The 17737-nt window shown below is 32.4% G+C and overlaps 3 protein-coding genes across 3 annotated transcripts; all 3 read right to left on the reverse strand.

Annotated features, from left to right (window-relative positions):
* Positions 1 to 1615: 1615 nt before the first annotated feature.
* LOAG_06305 (acyl carrier protein) lies at positions 1616 to 2483 on the reverse strand. The gene is made up of 3 exons (XM_003141841.2): positions 2329 to 2483; positions 2097 to 2177; positions 1616 to 1832 (listed from the first exon to the last, which is right to left on the reverse strand). The coding sequence occupies exons 1-3, from the start codon at positions 2461 to 2463 to the stop codon at positions 1638 to 1640; spliced, it is 411 nt and encodes a 136-aa protein (XP_003141889.1). The 5' UTR covers positions 2464 to 2483; the 3' UTR covers positions 1616 to 1637.
* Positions 2484 to 2955: 472 nt separating this feature from the next.
* On the reverse strand, positions 2956 to 6034 carry LOAG_06306 (adiponectin receptor 1b). The gene is made up of 9 exons (XM_020447113.1): positions 5987 to 6034; positions 5440 to 5581; positions 5094 to 5207; positions 4807 to 4884; positions 4512 to 4683; positions 4146 to 4326; positions 3594 to 3808; positions 3259 to 3425; positions 2956 to 3155 (listed from the first exon to the last, which is right to left on the reverse strand). Exons 2-9 carry the CDS (start codon positions 5569 to 5571, stop codon positions 3006 to 3008), a joined length of 1209 nt encoding a protein of 402 aa, XP_020302621.1. The 5' UTR covers positions 5572 to 5581; positions 5987 to 6034; the 3' UTR covers positions 2956 to 3005.
* Positions 6035 to 8485: 2451 nt separating this feature from the next.
* Positions 8486 to 14911, reverse strand: LOAG_06307 (immunoglobulin I-set domain-containing protein). The gene is made up of 18 exons (XM_020447114.1): positions 14883 to 14911; positions 14425 to 14626; positions 13880 to 13951; positions 13585 to 13656; positions 13106 to 13180; positions 12839 to 12982; positions 12553 to 12696; positions 11954 to 12169; positions 11619 to 11834; positions 11241 to 11465; positions 10962 to 11128; positions 10617 to 10823; positions 10419 to 10545; positions 10192 to 10292; positions 9651 to 9851; positions 9281 to 9471; positions 8881 to 9153; positions 8486 to 8676 (listed from the first exon to the last, which is right to left on the reverse strand). Exons 2-18 carry the CDS (start codon positions 14610 to 14612, stop codon positions 8581 to 8583), a joined length of 2715 nt encoding a protein of 904 aa, XP_020302622.1. The 5' UTR covers positions 14613 to 14626; positions 14883 to 14911; the 3' UTR covers positions 8486 to 8580.
* Positions 14912 to 17737: the final 2826 nt, after the last annotated feature.

The following is a 17737-nucleotide window of genomic DNA, read 5'->3' on the forward strand; positions in this document are numbered from 1 at the left end:
AAAAAAAAAAGAGTTAATTTAAAATGAACATATTTATAATGCATATGAGAGAAATGAGAAAAAAGAAAGAAATGAAATGATTTCCGAAGTGTTCATCAATTTTTAATAACAAGTAACTTTTTTTTGTAAAAAGAAAATTTTTTTTTAAAAAGAATTTCATTTTGTTAATTATTTATTGAAATATACAAACCTGATGATTGCAACAAAATAAAAATCGTAATAAATCCATGAATAAATTTTCGTAATTTCAAATTATTATTGTTGATTTGGATCAAAATGATTTGTGTTATAGGTGCTGTAAGAAATTAATTGAATGTCATATTAGTGAGCTTATAGAAGACATGTTAGTTTAATTCGAAATAATATATAAGCTAGAAGAAATTATAAGCTAGAAGTAATTAGTAAGATTTTGGAAAATTGATAAGAGAGAGAAAGCAATTAATGAGCTCAATCAGAGGATGAAATTAGGGAAGCATTAAAGATCCCGATAATTAGGTTAAACAATTTGAAGAATTGAACGGATAAGGGATTTTGAAAGGAGAAAAGATTAGAAAATGATGTGGGAGTGAAGTGGAAGTAGAAGGATGAGGAAGAAGAGGGCGAAAACGATTATAGAAGAAGGAAAAAGCAAATAAATTCGAAAATTTGAAAAGAAGGGGTTATGTATGAACCAGAAAAATAAGGATGAAAAAAAAAAGCGAGAGATAAATAAGGAAAGGGACATCAAGATCCATAAATGGCTTATTATTAGCTAATGCAAAAAGGAGGGCTGTTCATGAGTTGTTGTCAATATTGCGTGTCTTCATTTTCCATTTATTCCTATCAGAGCACACTATCAAACTATTAAATTCTACAGCAAGTCATCAACATCCAACTAAAATTACTAGAAGAAATAATGAGCATCATTATTATGAACACATAGAGATATGTGGGACGAATAAAAACACAAAGCCAGACATAATCATCTGGCTAAAAATGAACAATTAAACTTTTATCTCATTTGGAAATAAATGATGGATGTAACTGGAACTGATGTATTTCTTAATATGAAACTATAAAACGAAAAATCATTACGACCAAGTGAAGCTTTCCATGGAGCTTTTCAGAATCATTTTAAATCTGTACCAATGAACAGAATTGCTTGTCTATTTACATTCACGATCAATTCATCATTTTCTCAATTTCCCATTTGTCCAAATTACAACAGGTTTTAACGTTGAAATATCCCAGGAAAATCCAACTACCTCATCTGTGGGATGACAATGTAACGATGGTAGAAACCATATTTTAATTGCATTAAATCATAAAATCAGATTCTTAACACCATCTTAAAGTAAAAAAAAAGGAGTGATTACTTTTGAATTCCTATTTTCTAGAAGTAACGGTAGAGCACAGCCATTATATATAAATATCTTTAACGCACAAAGCACATTAAACATTGATTTTTAAAAAATTTTTATGCACCTACAATTGCCTCCGTATCAAGTTCTTCCAGTCCGAGTAATCATAGCTGATTGACGTATGAGTAACAAAGTATTTGACCAAAGAATTTAATTCGAAATCGAAATAGTCCCATTACTCTTGAGGAAGAACAGATTCGAAAGACAAAAAGCTATGAACATCATGGAACATTACAATTATTCGTAAATATCTTTCCTATCACAAATATACTGATATATATCTCTTGGTGTCTTCATATTATCGGAATCACCATCCGGAATTTCGAAATGAAATTCATCCTCAATAGCCATGATCAATTCCACAAAATCCAGTGAATCTAATCCAAGGTCTTTTGAAAAATCAGAATCAAGCGTCAATTTCTTTGGATCAATCTGGAAAAGTCTGTGTGAATATTTTACTCCACTTATAAAATATTGATCTCTAATGATATGGTCAAAATTTGTTCAGTGGTCCAAATTTCTAGATGAACATAAAATTTACTCCTTGATCTGATGAACAGATTTTACTGAAATCAAGAATTTCTGAATTTAAAAGCAAGCTCCTTTTAGAACCTTCCATTGAATTTTAAATTTCGACAAAATGCAACAATGCGCTAAAAATGTGGTTGATTCTAATGATAATATACATAAGCATACCTTATCGTACAAACTCAGAACAAGCATAATTCGCTGTTCGACAACTTTCATCGTCAAATGTACATGAGCAGCAAAACGAACCTAAAAAAAATTGAGGTAAAAAGAACGCCAGCAAAATAATAACGAAGTGGAGAATCAATTTGGCATACGTGGAGCACTACGTATGAAACTCGGAAATACTTATTTTTACCCACGTAACGGTGACTTTCTAATACTTTGGAAACAGTCTTACTTGATTTAAATTGAATTTATTTCGTTGTAGGTATCCTGCGCAAACAATGGGAGTCTCCTGCGTCATTACTGTAGGCATTTTCCATGCTGCAATTGCAGCCGAACGAAGGCTACCTCGTACTGCTCTTAGCATCATCTTTGCAAATACCTTAAATTCAGTAAAATGAGGTTAAATTCAGTAAAAAAGAAGTCTCAGAATAAAAAGCAAGCAGAAATATTACTCGACGACTTGCACTTCCGAAACTTAAATTCAACTGATCTAATGCAACTTGAGCAAGCTGTATGCCTTACCTCCCAAATGGACAATAAATGGAAGAGAACGTAATATTCTTAATAATTCGACAAATAAACAGCATACATCTTCGAGTTAAAAACTAATGTAATCTGTAGCATTCTAAATAATCCCACTCTAAGTTGTCAGACAATTTCACAGATTATTTATATTCAAAAGAAAGGGACATGCAACAAGAACCAAAACGTCATAATATCACAAATATGATCGTGAACTGCAGCATCATACCAACCGACACTTTTTATTACGGCAATGCCACATACGACATTAAAGCTCAATTTCGCAACTCTCAGTAAATATCGATAAGACTGTGACCGCAAGATGAAAAACAAATGTAATGACAACTTTTTATTCAACAAACTATAATCAATTATTTTAGGTATGAATTATGATTCGTCATCATATCCTTGCTGTTCCAGCATTTGTTCAGCGCAGGATCCTTTTTCCAGACGTTTCACAGCTGTTTTACTGATACCATATAGATGAACTAGAGCTGCAGCTACCACAAACATATGGAACAGTTGATGTGATTGTAACTGGAAAAATAAGACAAAACTATAAGCCTCTCTTTATTATATTCTGATAAAAATTATATTGTATACAGATAAATAAGCAAAAATCGATTACGCTAAAACAAACCCATAAATCAAATTTCCCAGGGAAACATTTTTCAGGTGTACGAGTAGCGTATAAAACAGCACCCGTTATATATAAAATACCCATCAGTAAAAACCAAAATAATGATGCTTCACTTAAAAGGTACGAAATACCATCAGTAATTAGCAAGTGTAATGCTGGCACAACACCTAAAAATATATATAACATGAAAACCCTTGAATTAATGATAAATGCTAAAGTAAGTGGGTTTATTCCAATATTTTCAAATTGTATAAGTCCAAATACTACATAATGGTAACTTTCAATTTATTAGTATAACATTGGTTATGAACAACTGCATAATTTCAATATCTTACTGCTTAAACCCATAGCTATGAAAATAACAGCTCGTAAAGGTCGGTATTGCGGTTGAGCAAATTTATCCCACAGAGATACGATAACTGCAGCAAGTCCAAGAACGGAAATCATAGTTAAATACACAATCATAGGTAGCAAACGACAGTAAAATCCATAATAAATCCATGGAATGAAAGAGCCAACAATAAGTAAGGAAATACCAGTATAATCCAATCTGAAATACAACAAAAATTAAATAATTAAATCGATTAGGTTCACAAAAAAAATCACTTTGAATCTTCTACAGAACAATGGCGACAAAACAAAGTATGGAGGGCCAGTAATTTTTTTCTTCGATATGTAACAAACATCCAGTTATATTTTAAACTAAAGTACTTTTTGTACCGTAATAGTCATCCATTTTTCACCACTGTTACGCTGAACATAGAATTACATTACTCGCTGACGCCCTTTCCCCAGCTTAGATTTGGCTTTACACCCCACATCGAGAGAATAATAACTGAGTATAACTATTTCAAGGTTCAAAACTAAAATGACAATGCAAAACAAACTTGCTAAATAGTTTCCCAACTTCAACAGAATGGCACTGTACTGTATGAAAGGCAAATGATAATCCCAAACAAGCCACTGCACCAACAAAATATGTCCCAAACACAATTTTATCTTCTGACTGCACCAATGTTGATGGACGCGTTAAAAACCAGGCTCCAGCTCCAATGAATGCTACACAACCTAGAATTAAATTAATAACACAGCATCTCATCTATTGCGGCGTATAGTACAGTTCTAGGTAACAAATGTACAGAAATAAATACTGAGGATGTTAGCACTCGTCATTTATCCAAATTACTTGTTTCTCTCCAATTTATTTTCAAGCGTTATCAAAGTTTGGTAAAAAATTTTTCAAAATAACTAACCGTACAAATGAGTCCAGATGTTACCGGTTTCCGTATGTAGAGAAAATATACTTTTGAAGCACGAGCCAAAACTCGGTAGTGGTGGCCTATGTCCAGTACGCAAATATTCGTTATCTTGCAACCATTCTGGAAGCAGCTCAAAATTCGTAGCCTTCCATCGTGCTTCCCAAATCTTAAATCATTTAGTTCCTACACTGACTGCTAACGAAGAGTAATGTATTTTAAAAAATATAAGAAATAGTACGTTTAAAGCAAAAGAGATGGGGACAAGTAAATAAATGACTGAAAGAGAAACCCTTCTAACAGCAACTCGTACACCACGTTTAATATTTCCTTCATTTGGAAGATTTATCTCCTCTTCGCTGATTTTCACCTGAAACTAACAAATAACACACAAAGAAGGAGCAAAGTTTTCCAGGTAAATAAAAAAATCTTTACTAAGATATATGAAAATTGACCCAATTTGTTCATACTTCAAGACTTCCTAGTCAAGAAATCATAAATAAATCCAAAGAAAAAACCATGAATAACATGTTTTTCGCCTATATGCTACCTAAATATTTGGAATGTGAAAAAGCATACAGTAAGATCAGCATCATCATCTTCTGAAACCGGCAGCATAACTGGCAATCCATTTGAAATATAGGTTACTGCTTTGAATAGCTCTTCTGTCGTTTTCTGCTTCTGCGCACATGCCTGAAAACCCACAACAAAGTTTTCCTGCAATCGATTCCCTACAAATAATGTTAATTACAAAAACAGGAGAAGCCCTTTTTACAATGACACAAATATCTTTAACCATTCGATTCCCTACAAATAATGTTAATTACAAAAACAGGAGAAGCCCTTTTTACAATGACACAAATATCTTTAACCAAATTTCCCAGAAAAATACGCATTTCATGGAATAAGAAGTAAAAATAGCAACCGGGAAATCACCCTCTTCGGCAACAGATATTCGAGTACGATTAACACTAGCATTTGGTACTGAAAAAGCTCGTCTATGACCACGACTAAATTTTCGCATACGTTTCCCCGCTTCACTGACTGAATCCTTCATTTCCAGTAATCTAAAAATGCAGTTTCATTTGACTTCAATCATGGAATAAAAAACAAAAAAAAAGTGGAACGGATAAATTTATTGCATGAAAAACCAGCAATGATTAACTTCGATCTCTATACTCACATCATATCGCTGTTACAGTAAACCCTGTATCTCGACAACATACATCAGCACCAAGCTTATTAAAATCAAATGCTCGAAATATTTGCTGATGTAGTGAGGACAGTGAGACAGGAGAGATGAGGGGATGTAGGAAAATGAGAAGATGGAAAGAGATTTAATTGCATATTTCAAAAACCTGACCTTCCGTTCTGTCTTTTCCCTTCTTACACTTCATATTTTTCTACATATGTGACTTTAAACATCCTTATAATGCAAAACTACTGAAGCAGTAGCATAATTAAATACTTACATGTATCAGCAAGTGAGTACAAACAGCATACAATACATAATAATAAATAATTTAAGTAACAAATAATTCCATATAAATGATAGCGAAATGTAAAACACACGTCAGTATACTTAATTCCAATGAGGCATGCTTGATGAAAACCTGAAATGGAAAAAAAAAAGTAGAAATGTAGCCTAAAACTTCGAAACCTACGTCGGCCTTCAGATATTTCATATAGTTTCTGCCAGCGAAATGAACAAATTCGAAAAGATAGTGACTGCAAATTCCGGATGACAACGCATGAACATAAATGCAACAATAAATTGCACAGGATGAGTCGCAGGACTGTCTTGAAAAAAAAGCTTCGTCCATTGGTTTCTAAGGTTTTTAAAGCAATGCATTTTCATTGGAAAATAAATTCACGAATCCTGAGGGGAACTCAAAGTTTCAAGAACCAAAACAATTTTATCTACACTTTTCCATAATTGCTCATATTTACTCTAGCCCGACACTGTTTAATCAATCAACCAACTGCAACAAGTGGAATTCACAATTTTCAATATCTCTCAGGAGCTTATTCATTGTGAGATGACCTTAGCCAACTTGAAGGGTATAAAGTAACTGTTGGGGTAAAAATTCATTAAAAATATGTGAAACAATGATTAGGTAAATGGTTAAAATCCGGTATTCAACAAAAAATGAACTTTTTTTGTACTCATTTATTATCACTTAGCATCATGTGCCTAGGGAAAATAAAAAAACAAAAAAAAAACGACTGACAACTTTGGAAACCATCGCACTGAAGTTGAAGTTATAATACGCATTAACTGGGATTTTGAAATAAATGCTATTTTAATTAAAGAACTGCAAAAACTCTTAAGTCATGAATTATGCAATTAACAATGATTGGGAAAAGTTCTCGTCATTCCATAAGCAAAATATGATGAGCTCTTTGGGGACGTATAAGATCACATAATACAATGCAAATTATGCATTAAATCAATCCTAGTTTTTGTTTCCCATTAGAAAGATTTATAAATCTCAAAAATAATAAGCCTCTAGCATTAGTACAAAAACATTCCTATGATCTAATGTAATGTTCCTATGATCTAATGATCTAATGTACAAAAACATTCCTATGATCTAACCTCAATTTTGTGGTTGATTGAAATTTAATCCAATCAACAGAAGTGCAAAAGAGATAAGAATGTTTGTAGAATAGAAAAAACCAATTTTTGGAATTTCGAGTCCGTAAGGAAAAACATTGCATGAAGAGGGGTGACATTTCAATTTTTCCAAAAGAGAATTCCAAACACAGTAAGACCCTCAAAGTCATATTACAGAAAAAACACAAAATAAGTTATGTACACAAGACGCCTAATGAACAACCAAAGGCGGTGTTTCCGGTAACAAAATCACATGAATGCGAATTTCCAAACAGCACTTTTAGATGAAACAAAAAATACAAAAATGGTATCTGAAATTTCTAACATGTATAAATGAAAAGCCTCTTTATAAGAGTATACTCGTCTGCTGTTTGTATAAACCTGTCAAAATTGCTACACAACAGCTGTAACAATGAAAAAAAATGATAAAACTTAACGAAGCAAAATACAGACTGTGAATTTAATCAGTCAAATAAACAAAATGAGCTTATTCAGATAAGGCTTAATTAAATAATAAAACTCTAGTACAAAAGAATTTGGAAAAAAAGTACTACAGACACTGCATATCTTAAAGCAAAGGATTGTCTGCTTGCTATGGTTTGAATGATGAAAATAAGCAAGGAAGAATGAGGAAACGAAATACACTTTCTAACTGAAGAAATAATTCGAAGATACAAAGAAATAGCTTTAAAGACAGCAATAAATGACAATGAAATGACTAGAAAAGGTAGAAATTAAATCTGAATTCAAGAATTAGTAAAGCATGTTCGATTTGTACACAACAAGAAAATATTGAAAAAAATAAAAAGCTAAAGCAAGTGCATAGAGCTGAATTAAATGACGATCTAGTTTTAATCGCATGAAGAACATCGGATCAAGGGATCTTTGAAAAACATCCCTTGTAAGTTACAACGTACTTAATTAAAATTATCTTCACCAGGGTATGCAACCCAGCGAATCGAGGGTTTAGCGATTAAACCACAGAATAGAATTCTACTGTTACAACCACTGTAGCAACTGGGCATGCATGCGTAGCATGCTATTGGAAAATAGAAGAAAGGAAGTGGATCACACAGTTCTTTTTTTCTGGAAGACACAAATATCCAGAATTTTAAAGCTAATGGAGTGAATAAAGTCTTAAAGCTCAATTTTATGTACAACCATATAAGATGAGGAGAATAAGATAAGGAATATGATCAATACTTTTTCCTAATATAACTGAACACGGGAACGTCAAAAAACAAAATAACTGAAGATCTGATAATGGGAGAATTGAAACTTACAAATGAGCAATGAAAACACTATTAATAAAACACGAATTCAAAAATAATTATTAAAACTCTTGGAAAATTTTCTCGTACTGCATATTTCTAAAACGTGTGAAATGAAATTCAATGAGGACATAATCTGACGTTATTTCCATTAGCAAGAGAAGGACGTGAAATATGCTTAAACGACCACGTAAACCTGCGTTGTTTCCGTCAGTACGGCACTATCTTTTTCACTCGTGGGCTGCTTCTCAATTGTTGTTGTAGCTGAGTCACTCTAAAAAATATTGGAAATAGAGTTTTGTTTTAAAAAAATAACATATAGTGCAAGTATTTCTTATACAAAACTTCTGAAAAATAAACGTTTTATTGCAGCACTGATGCACTTCTCAAAATTCATGGGTCTTTTCAAGAATGGAATTCTTCTAGGTAATTTATTACGAAAGGTATCTTTCCAGTTAACACAAACGAATTTGCCAACCTTTACCGAAGAATACTGCCTCGCCTTTTTTCGTTTTCCCATGAAGAAAATTACAGAGCACATTCCGGCTGCTAGTATAATTAAGGTGATGGTGCAAATAGCAACCGAATACTGTAAACTTTTGTCAGTCGAAATCTTATCAATATGTTCACGTCTCTTATTCCAGTCCTCTTCAGCACCGATTTCAACAACTAACGTCGAGGATACCCGCGAAAGCACTTCACTACCTACTTTAAATTCGCATCCGTAAACGCCACTATCTGAAGCTCGTGCCTGAAATCAAAATTACAGAGCTCTGAGATTTTGAGGCCTTAATTTCAAATTTTAAGGAGAAAAATCTCAGTTCCGAAAGGAAAATATGTACAAATGAGATATAAATTTGAATTGAAATTTGGCATACTTCACTTAGCACCAGCAACTGATTGCCAGCTTTAAAGGCTAGACGTGAAGGAGCTGTACTGGGGTCAATTAAACGACCATCACGTAACCACTGCACTGACACACGAAATTGTTCATTGATTGAGCAGTTGAAAATCACCGTCGCTCCGGAATGTACCTTACGATCCTCAAGTTGCGGCCAGACTTTGTTATCTGATATGTAAATTTCGGAATATAACAATTCGACGGTGCTACAGGGAAAAGTTCAAAAGTCAGAAAAATCAATATCTGTAATGGAATCAAAATAAAATTAAAGAGAAAATAACGACAAAGAACTCAATCTTATGCCAATATAAACTGTCATATAAAAACCGCAAGCAAACCATGATTACCATAAACAAGAACGTGTGCCGAACTTTCCACATGACCGGCTTCATTACTCACACGACATGTATAAATACCCGTATCTGCTAATGACACATTGACCACATATAAATTATCATCATTAGCTTTCACATGCAAGCGTCTTTCCACAGCAGCTGGAAATGAATCGCCACCATCTTTCATCCATTTAATGATTGGTGTCGGAACGCCTGAAATTTTTAAAGAACGAACAGAGGCAAAATTTGAATAGAGAAAAACAAATAAAGAGGAGATTACATGCAGTCATTTTGGTGAATTTCACTAAAATAAAGAGGGATGAACAGAGGTACGGAGGGAACGGAAGCATGAGACACCCGAAAAAGGACCCTTCAGTATTTCGGGGATTTTAAACTTCTAAATTTTTCCTTTCCAAATCCGAAAAAAATCGGACGAAAACGCTATAAGTTAACTGAATTATATAGTATTTTGCGAGAACTATTCAAAATATGAATGTTCTCCAAAGTTTAAAAAGTGAAAAGTTCGACAAAATGTTTCACGGAAAATGCTTACCTTGTGCAGCACATCTCAACCTAGCACTTCCACCACGAATAATCGATACATTTGATGGTGAATAATCTATTCGCGGTTTCTGCAGGACCATTAATTTAACTCTGTAAACGAGAAAATTGCTAAGTTCTTGGAAACTTATTAAAATTACTAAAGGAAAATAAGTAGTCACACCTATTTTCGATAAAAAAATATCTTTTAATGAATTAGCAAAAAGTCCAAACTTTTACTTCAAAGAATATGCTGAGCCATAATGATTCCGTACAATGCACTGATATTCTGCTTGATCACTAAAACCAATATCATTGAGTTGCAGTTCACTAAAAAGATATTCCATTGCAAGCCCTGTAACCGTGCCTGAAATTTGCACCAAATTATTTTATTCAAATACTCATGGAATATAGAAAAAAAGTAATTAAAAAAATTACTGTTCGTAGCCGATGAATGATTATAAACAAAAACGGTTGTTGCATCATGCGATAATAGACGAAACCGTCCATCACGAATAACTTTCCATTTGATATCCAATGGCGCTGCGCCATAACCAGTACAATTTAATTTAATACTGTTTCCCAATAACGCTTTCACTAATGCATTCGGATGATTTAATAAACGAGGTCGAGGCGAATCATCAACTGAAATTTATTTCATTCTTATATCACTGGATTTCAAAGTTAATAAATTTGATAAGCATGAAAAAAAATCGAGTTAGAAACTAAATACATAAGTACAAAATATAAGAAATATAACAAATCCCCAGCTTTAAACCATACCACATGTTAAATTTGTATCATCAATCACAGCAACATCAATCCCACGTAATGCTACCGGATAAGAACACAACATTGTTATGGTTTTGCGATCCAGTTTGGACAAAAATAGCCAGTGCGAAAACCATTTTAGCTCACAGTCACAAACAAGAGATGAAGTATTGATAAAACTGTAATTCAAAAAATAACCTTGAAGAATGAAAAATGGATTATTTTCGAATCAAAATATTGTTAATAGCTCTAAGAAACTACATTGGTCGTCTCATTTATAAACTGACTTACAGTCGTCTCAAATGTAGAGATTCAAATGCACCATTTTGCACGCTAGCAATAGGATTATCCGTCAAATCCAGATTTTGTAGTGCTGGAAAATTCTCAAATGCATGTGCTGGAATCGTTCGAACTCGATTAGAAGTAAATTTGAGGGTGCGCAATGCAGGTAGTGAGGTATTTGCAAGAACTGACTCATCTTCAACGCACATTGCCAATCCATTTCCAGAAAGATCACTGAAAACATTCCTTAATGAACAAGTTAATATTGTGTGATCAAGTATTAAAATGAAAAAATCGATAAAATTTCGCCCAAATTTTTGAAAATGAGGACCTTCCACGGTCGTATGAAAGTAAGTGAGTAAGTACCTGAATGAAATGTAAACTAACAGATAATTTAATTTATCCAAGTCATGCATCGCATTTCGATGGATCGTATCGATTTGATTATCTGCTAATGATAGATATTCCAGACGTGAAAGCTTCTTAAACAGTAGTGAAGGAAGCATACGAAGACGATTCGAAGATAAATCAAGCCACTGAAGCGTTGAGCAAAGAGACCAGGCCGATGAATCTATCCATGCTACATCGTTTGAGCTCAGATCACTAGAAAAATCCTAATATTTTGAGAAAAAGATTAATTTCAGAATCTTAAAAACTAAAATCTACGAAAATTTGAGTCCGAAAAATCGCAAAATCGCATGTAGATTTAAAGTAAAAGGTACAGAGCGATAAGCGAATGCATCCCATACAGCCAACCACCAGTGACTGCCTTCAATTGATTTTCAGCAATATTCAACCTCTGAAGTTGTTCTAAACCCCAGAATGTTCCATCTTCAAGTGTACCCAAAAAATTTCTCGCCAGTGACAAATTTTGAAGCGATGTCAATGGACTGAACGTCAGCGCATGCAAAACTGCGAGACGGTTACGACTGAGGTCTCTGAAAACACTTCATTTGTTGAATAAAACAAGACAGTAAAAAGAGAGGAAAGAAGGTAATTCTCTCTAACAATAAAGGAAAGTAAACTTTAGATCGCAAAGATTATGAATTTTTGGTTTTACTTCAAAAGAAAGAAAATAGATAAGAGCATAGCGCTGTACATGTGGAATTTATAATTATCGCAAATTTCTTGCACATTTCAATAATATGAAACAAATAGATGCAAAGAAAAACAAATATTTTAGAATTAAAATTACACGCCCAAAACTGCCGTCTCAACAATTCCTCCGATTTTAAAAAGTTTGTCAATTTAAGAAAAATAAAATCACTGCCTACTCATGTATACAAAAAATATGAAATCAAAAATTTAAATGTTTGCTTACAAAAATCGAAGTGCAAACAATCCCTGGAAAGCACTTTTTTCAATGGTTTCAATTTTGTTGCGTGATAATCTCAAAATTCGAAGTGACTGGAGCGCCATGAATGTATCGGAGCGTAATGTTGTCAACAAGTTATTGCTGAGATCTCTATAAGGAAATAACATGTACTGAAGCAACTTGAGCAAAGCGGCAACATTCAGGAAAAATTTTACGTTTGAAATAAAGAGTGTATCTCCTAATCATTTCTTTATGAGAACGGAAGAAATTTTACAAAAATATAAACTTATACAGTTTTGTAATTTTTGCGTTAGCCGCTTGCAACATATGCAAACGTGGAAAATCACGTATAACATTACGACTTAAGTCGACTACATCAATCTTCGCGATCCGTGAAACATCAATGGTCGTAACTTGTGAAATATTATTCGCTTTGCTAAAAAAAAAAAAAAAAACTCAGTTGAAATCATTTTTTCTGTTATTTACTGACCAGTTTTAGTGGAACTAAGATCTAAATAGAAAAGACTGTTCCATAGAATGTAAGGCCAACAAAACTTACAGATCAAGTTTACGCAAATTTGCTAACGATTCAATTCCAAGCGGAATCGAATTTAATCGATTCTTCCGAAGCAAGCTGGAAAGAATTTAAAGATGTTGAACCAAATTATATCAAATAATATGTAGAAGTAGAATGGTAATATCCTTAATACATAAATAGAATAAGTGCTCTTATCAAGTATGAAGAAAAAAAGTCTACTGTAAAGAAAAATGCAACTACATGTCAGATTCAATTCAGCATCAGCCTGTCTAAGAAATCTGTCACACCAATGGCATAACTATTTATTTCACCTATTAGCTGAATACTGTTGGTTTAAGCAAAAGTTGCTTAAACTTCGCCAACTAATAAATGGCAGTAATTCCGGGTATTTATGTAGTTTTGAAAACTTTCTCACTGCGACAGAGTGAACAAGTCAGGTCCTATAAGAGGTTAGAATAATATAATATGGAGTTTAGTATATGAAAGAGAACAGGACATACAGCGTTTCAAGCTGAGGAGTATGGGCGAAAACAAGACGTGAAAAACCACCGATTTGATTCTCACTGAGATCCCTAAAAATATAATAACGATCCATTTCAATAAATTCCAAACTAGTACAAATTAAGCAATGAGGGATAATAACTAGGTCATCGATAACCAAACAAAAATGATGTAATACAATTAATTTTTGGAATTAAAGCAAAAAAAAGCAAGCCTTTTTTAAATCTATTCTTGCGTTTCATAACACCGAATTTTACGTTATTAATTTCGTTAATATACTGCATCAAAACTTACAGAGAGATAAGGCTGCCCAATCCAACGAAAGCAATAGGCAAGATTTTTTCAATATAATTTCCTTGCAGTTCTCTATAAAAGTAAAATATAAGTAAATATTATACTGTGACAGACTGTTCTAAAACAACAATATACCTCTGATGAGATGTACTACCTTATCACTCAATCTACTTTCCTAAAGATATAATTGCAAGAGTAATATGAATATAACAGCAGCATTTGATAAAGCATTAATATTTCAGATGAAAACCAGCTTGAATCAAGCGATCGGAAAACTATATAACTAATTTACTTGTCGTTACGCTTAACATAATATCTTAATTAATCGATCTAAATAAGGGCTCCACATTTTCTGATAACTTTTCAGCCGAGTTTTTAACCGTTGTTGTAAAAGCTTCTCAAATGCATCAAAATTTAGTAGCAATATTTTGGACTTCCTTCTGAAATTTAAACTTCCAGTTTATTAAAATCTTTGTAGAAAGGAATCCTGATGAAATGAAATTCAGGAATTGCAAAAGTTTAAATTAACATCATAATGTTCATACAGGGTGGTCGCCCATGATGGTAGTGAATATGGAACATCGGTTAAACCACGACGACTACAGTCGATGTGGGTATCAAGACAGTGGCATTCTTCAGGACACCGTTCTAGACAAATCACTCTGGTGAACAGAAGAAACATCGTCATATAAACTAATAGCGTCCAATTTTTTTCGTAAAACCATTGCCCCATCACATTAGAAAAACCTGTAACTAAACAAATTAAAAGACAGGCAAGTTAAGACATAGAAGATTTCAGGACTTCATCCGAGAGATGAAAAAAAAAGGAAAGCATAATCAATACAATTTTTTGATAATTTGCATTCTGAATTATAAGTGGATAAATTTATCCGCCTTTCCTGGAGTTCCATTTCAGGAACTTAAAATAAACTTCAAGATTGGTAATGCTAAAACTACGTATTAATAACTTTATAGTTACTAGATGAGAATTGGGTATACCAACTTCTCCTTCTTTACAACCGCGCTATGAAAGTTCAGCCAAGTCATCGTTTCATCGAATGTTCATTCTTCATTCTAAATAATCGTCAACATAGTATAGGACTTGAACTTATCTCTCTGAAATAATGATAAGTTATAATATTACACTGCAATCACCGTAAATGATGGCAATAAAGACAAATAATTACAAATAACATGATGGACAAAAATCACGAAAACCTTGTACGATACATTGCATCTTTAAGCATCTCTATAGGTTTTATTTCTGTAACTGTTCGATACTTTATATGACCAATTCACAGATTAACAGTGGAATTCTTGAAATTCCTAAGGTATCTTACTACATCGATTCCAATTTCCCATAGTTTTTTGGATACAACGCTATTAAAAATTTCTAGATGAAGCTGATGAAATCTATTCAAAATACATAAGAAATATATGAGAAACTATAGAATATCACCTTCAGAAAACTTCTATGAAACTTTTCACCAAAAATTTCAGTAAAGAGTTTTATTCCAGAAAACATGTAAACAGAAATAGTTATAAAATAGCAAATGTGCAATAGGTTTCATCCGCATATAATCTTCATTCAGACAAAGAAAAAGAGGAAAAAAAATGAGGAAAAAGATGTAATTGATCATCAACTTTCTTTTTTTTTAATCACACCATAGCCGCCCATTACTAGAGGATACGGTTCGGCCCGAAAATGTAGAAAAAAAAAAAAAAAAAAAACTTTCCGATCTGTCGCATTTCAATTCTGAAATTCAGTTTTTTCTTTTGAATTTTAAACTATTTGACAAGATAATATTCTAAAAAAATTAGCAAAGAATAACTATGGCTTCTATTAAGACATTTGTGCACCTAAAAATGTTAGCAATTCAAAAGTTAAGGAATAAAAATCTGTGCTTTTGTGATTTTCTCTTTTTACTAATTTATCAGCTAAGGTAATCGAATCTGTTTACAAAATCACTTTCATATGATAATATTAAATTGATGAAAGATAAAGCGGAGATTGATTTAATGAAATAGTTGTAAAAATAGATGTATGGGAACAGCAAATGCACTGTATACATTTACCGTTTAGCTTGAAGAAAAAAATTACAAGAGATGAAGAAATAATGGAGAAGAAAATACTTGTGTATGAAATGTCGCAAAAGATTGTGACTTTTTAGGATGACAATGACGTATATCATCGAGGTATGAAATGAGGGATTGCATAAAACGATCCAATGAGATGACATCAAAACCACCGATTAAAATTCATTAATCTCTTTCCTAAGCTACAATTATAAAAGAGTGTGCAACACTGATTGCTATTGATACTGTCTAACAACATCAAACACATCGTTTTTCAAAAGAACGACGAAAAGTCCCCTAGCTTTTTTCCACGAAATACATGGAAGTAGGTAATTACATCCGTGTCATTACAAGATAGCAGAGGACGTCAAGCGTTATATTCCATCGTACATCACACATAAGTGGGAAAATTTCAAAATTTTGAAAATCGTTTTTTCGGTATGCTTAATTTGGAAAATATCTCGATCGAACACTCCTCTCTCCTTTCTTCTCACTTTTTTTTTTTTTTTTTTCACGTAAAGAGTATTTAAATAGAGTTTTCTGGACCATATTAGTAATCCATTTATAAAAAAGTGTTAGTAATCCATTTTTTATTTTTTCTTTTTTTTTTTGTCAAAGAATTGCCAAACATTTATTATTTATTAAATAACCAATATTATTATAATTAGTATGATTGTCTTCATAACATTATCTTCATTGCAACAACACAAAATGACGAATTTGTTGAAAACGCATTAATACAATCCATTTATCTTTCAGGATTCGATCAATGTTCTTTTTTTAGCAATCATATCTATTTCAATGAAATATTGAATAGTTTTTTTTTCAATTATAATCCACATATTTTTGATTTAATCAACAAAATCAAACTAACATAAAGAAAGGCAAAGTTATTCAGTAGTGAAAAAATGCTCTTGTATTCATAAATACGATTGCTACAGTATCAGGTTATAAAGTGACCAAAAATACAAAATAGTACAACTGTAAAAAAGCCTAGCAAGCAATGACTGATAACGGTTTCTAATCATTTGGTTAATTTCTTTGATATATTTCCGATCATATCATGAATTGCATTCACCGGAAGATTGATAAGATCATTTGATCAACTCATTTAATATATCACGGTTCGTATCATGAAGTGCATTCATCGATGGATTGATAATAATTCTAATCATTTGATATATCTCTATTTGATTGAGTGATAACGAGTTTAATCTTTTTTATCGTCATTGGAATATTTTATTTATTTATTTATTTTTTTGATAATTAGAAGTGTCAATGATACTTTTGATTCTTCTCTTTGCTCAACTATTGTGCATTTCAGAAAACAAATTTATCCTTTCTATTGCTCATCTTTTCATATCTAACGAAATATTTCTTAACTAGCTTAACTTATCGATGGTAAATTTTCAAATATGCATGTTGCTTCATCGTTATCGAATTGTTGATTTCAACACTATCGGAACTTTTCGATGATTTTCTGAAATGGACAAAATGTTATTGCAATGTTTGCATACGTGTTTCCTTTTAATCAAGATTGCAAATAGCTTCATGTCAAACACAATTGCTATTGACATTCAGAGAGGAGAAGAAATTTTAAGAAAATTTTGAGGATTATTCGATAAATTGTGGTTGTTTGTGATAGTAAGATATAACTGCTTATGTTATATGAATGTGACATTGTCATCATTAAGATTGAATTCAAAATATTGTCACAAATGATTGTTCTGTATCTGGAAGAATAATCAATTTCTTTTAAATATAATTTGTTTTTCTTTTTTT

This window comes from Loa loa (genome assembly GCF_000183805.2).
Source record: "Loa loa unplaced genomic scaffold supercont3.362, whole genome shotgun sequence".
NCBI classification, from domain to species: Eukaryota; Metazoa; Nematoda; class Chromadorea; order Rhabditida; family Onchocercidae; genus Loa; species Loa loa.

Coding starts and splice junctions, on each gene's coding strand:
- LOAG_06305 (XM_003141841.2), bottom strand. CDS start 2,463: ATGATGCTAAGAGCAGTACGAGGTAGCCTTCGTTCGGCTGCAATTGCA. Junction 2,178..2,328: donor ATAAATTCAATTTAAATCAA/GTAAGACTGTTT, acceptor AATTTTTTTTAG/GTTCGTTTTGCTGCTCATGT. Junction 1,833..2,096: donor TTCTGAGTTTGTACGATAAG/GTATGCTTATGT, acceptor AGACTTTTCCAG/ATTGATCCAAAGAAATTGAC.
- LOAG_06307 (XM_020447114.1), bottom strand. CDS start 14,612: ATGGGGCAATGGTTTTACGAAAAAAATTGGACGCTATTAGTTTATATG. Junction 12,983..13,105: donor AATTTGCGTAAACTTGATCT/GTAAGTTTTGTT, acceptor TTTTTTTTTTAG/CAAAGCGAATAATATTTCAC. Junction 8,677..8,880: donor GGCAGTATTCTTCGGTAAAG/GTTGGCAAATTC, acceptor AATATTTTTTAG/AGTGACTCAGCTACAACAAC.
- LOAG_06306 (XM_020447113.1), bottom strand. CDS start 5,571: ATGAAGGATTCAGTCAGTGAAGCGGGGAAACGTATGCGAAAATTTAGT. Junction 5,208..5,439: donor CCGAAGAGGGTGATTTCCCG/GTTGCTATTTTT, acceptor GTGGGTTTTCAG/GCATGTGCGCAGAAGCAGAA. Junction 3,809..4,145: donor GTTGGGAAACTATTTAGCAA/GTTTGTTTTGCA, acceptor GTTGTATTTCAG/ATTGGATTATACTGGTATTT.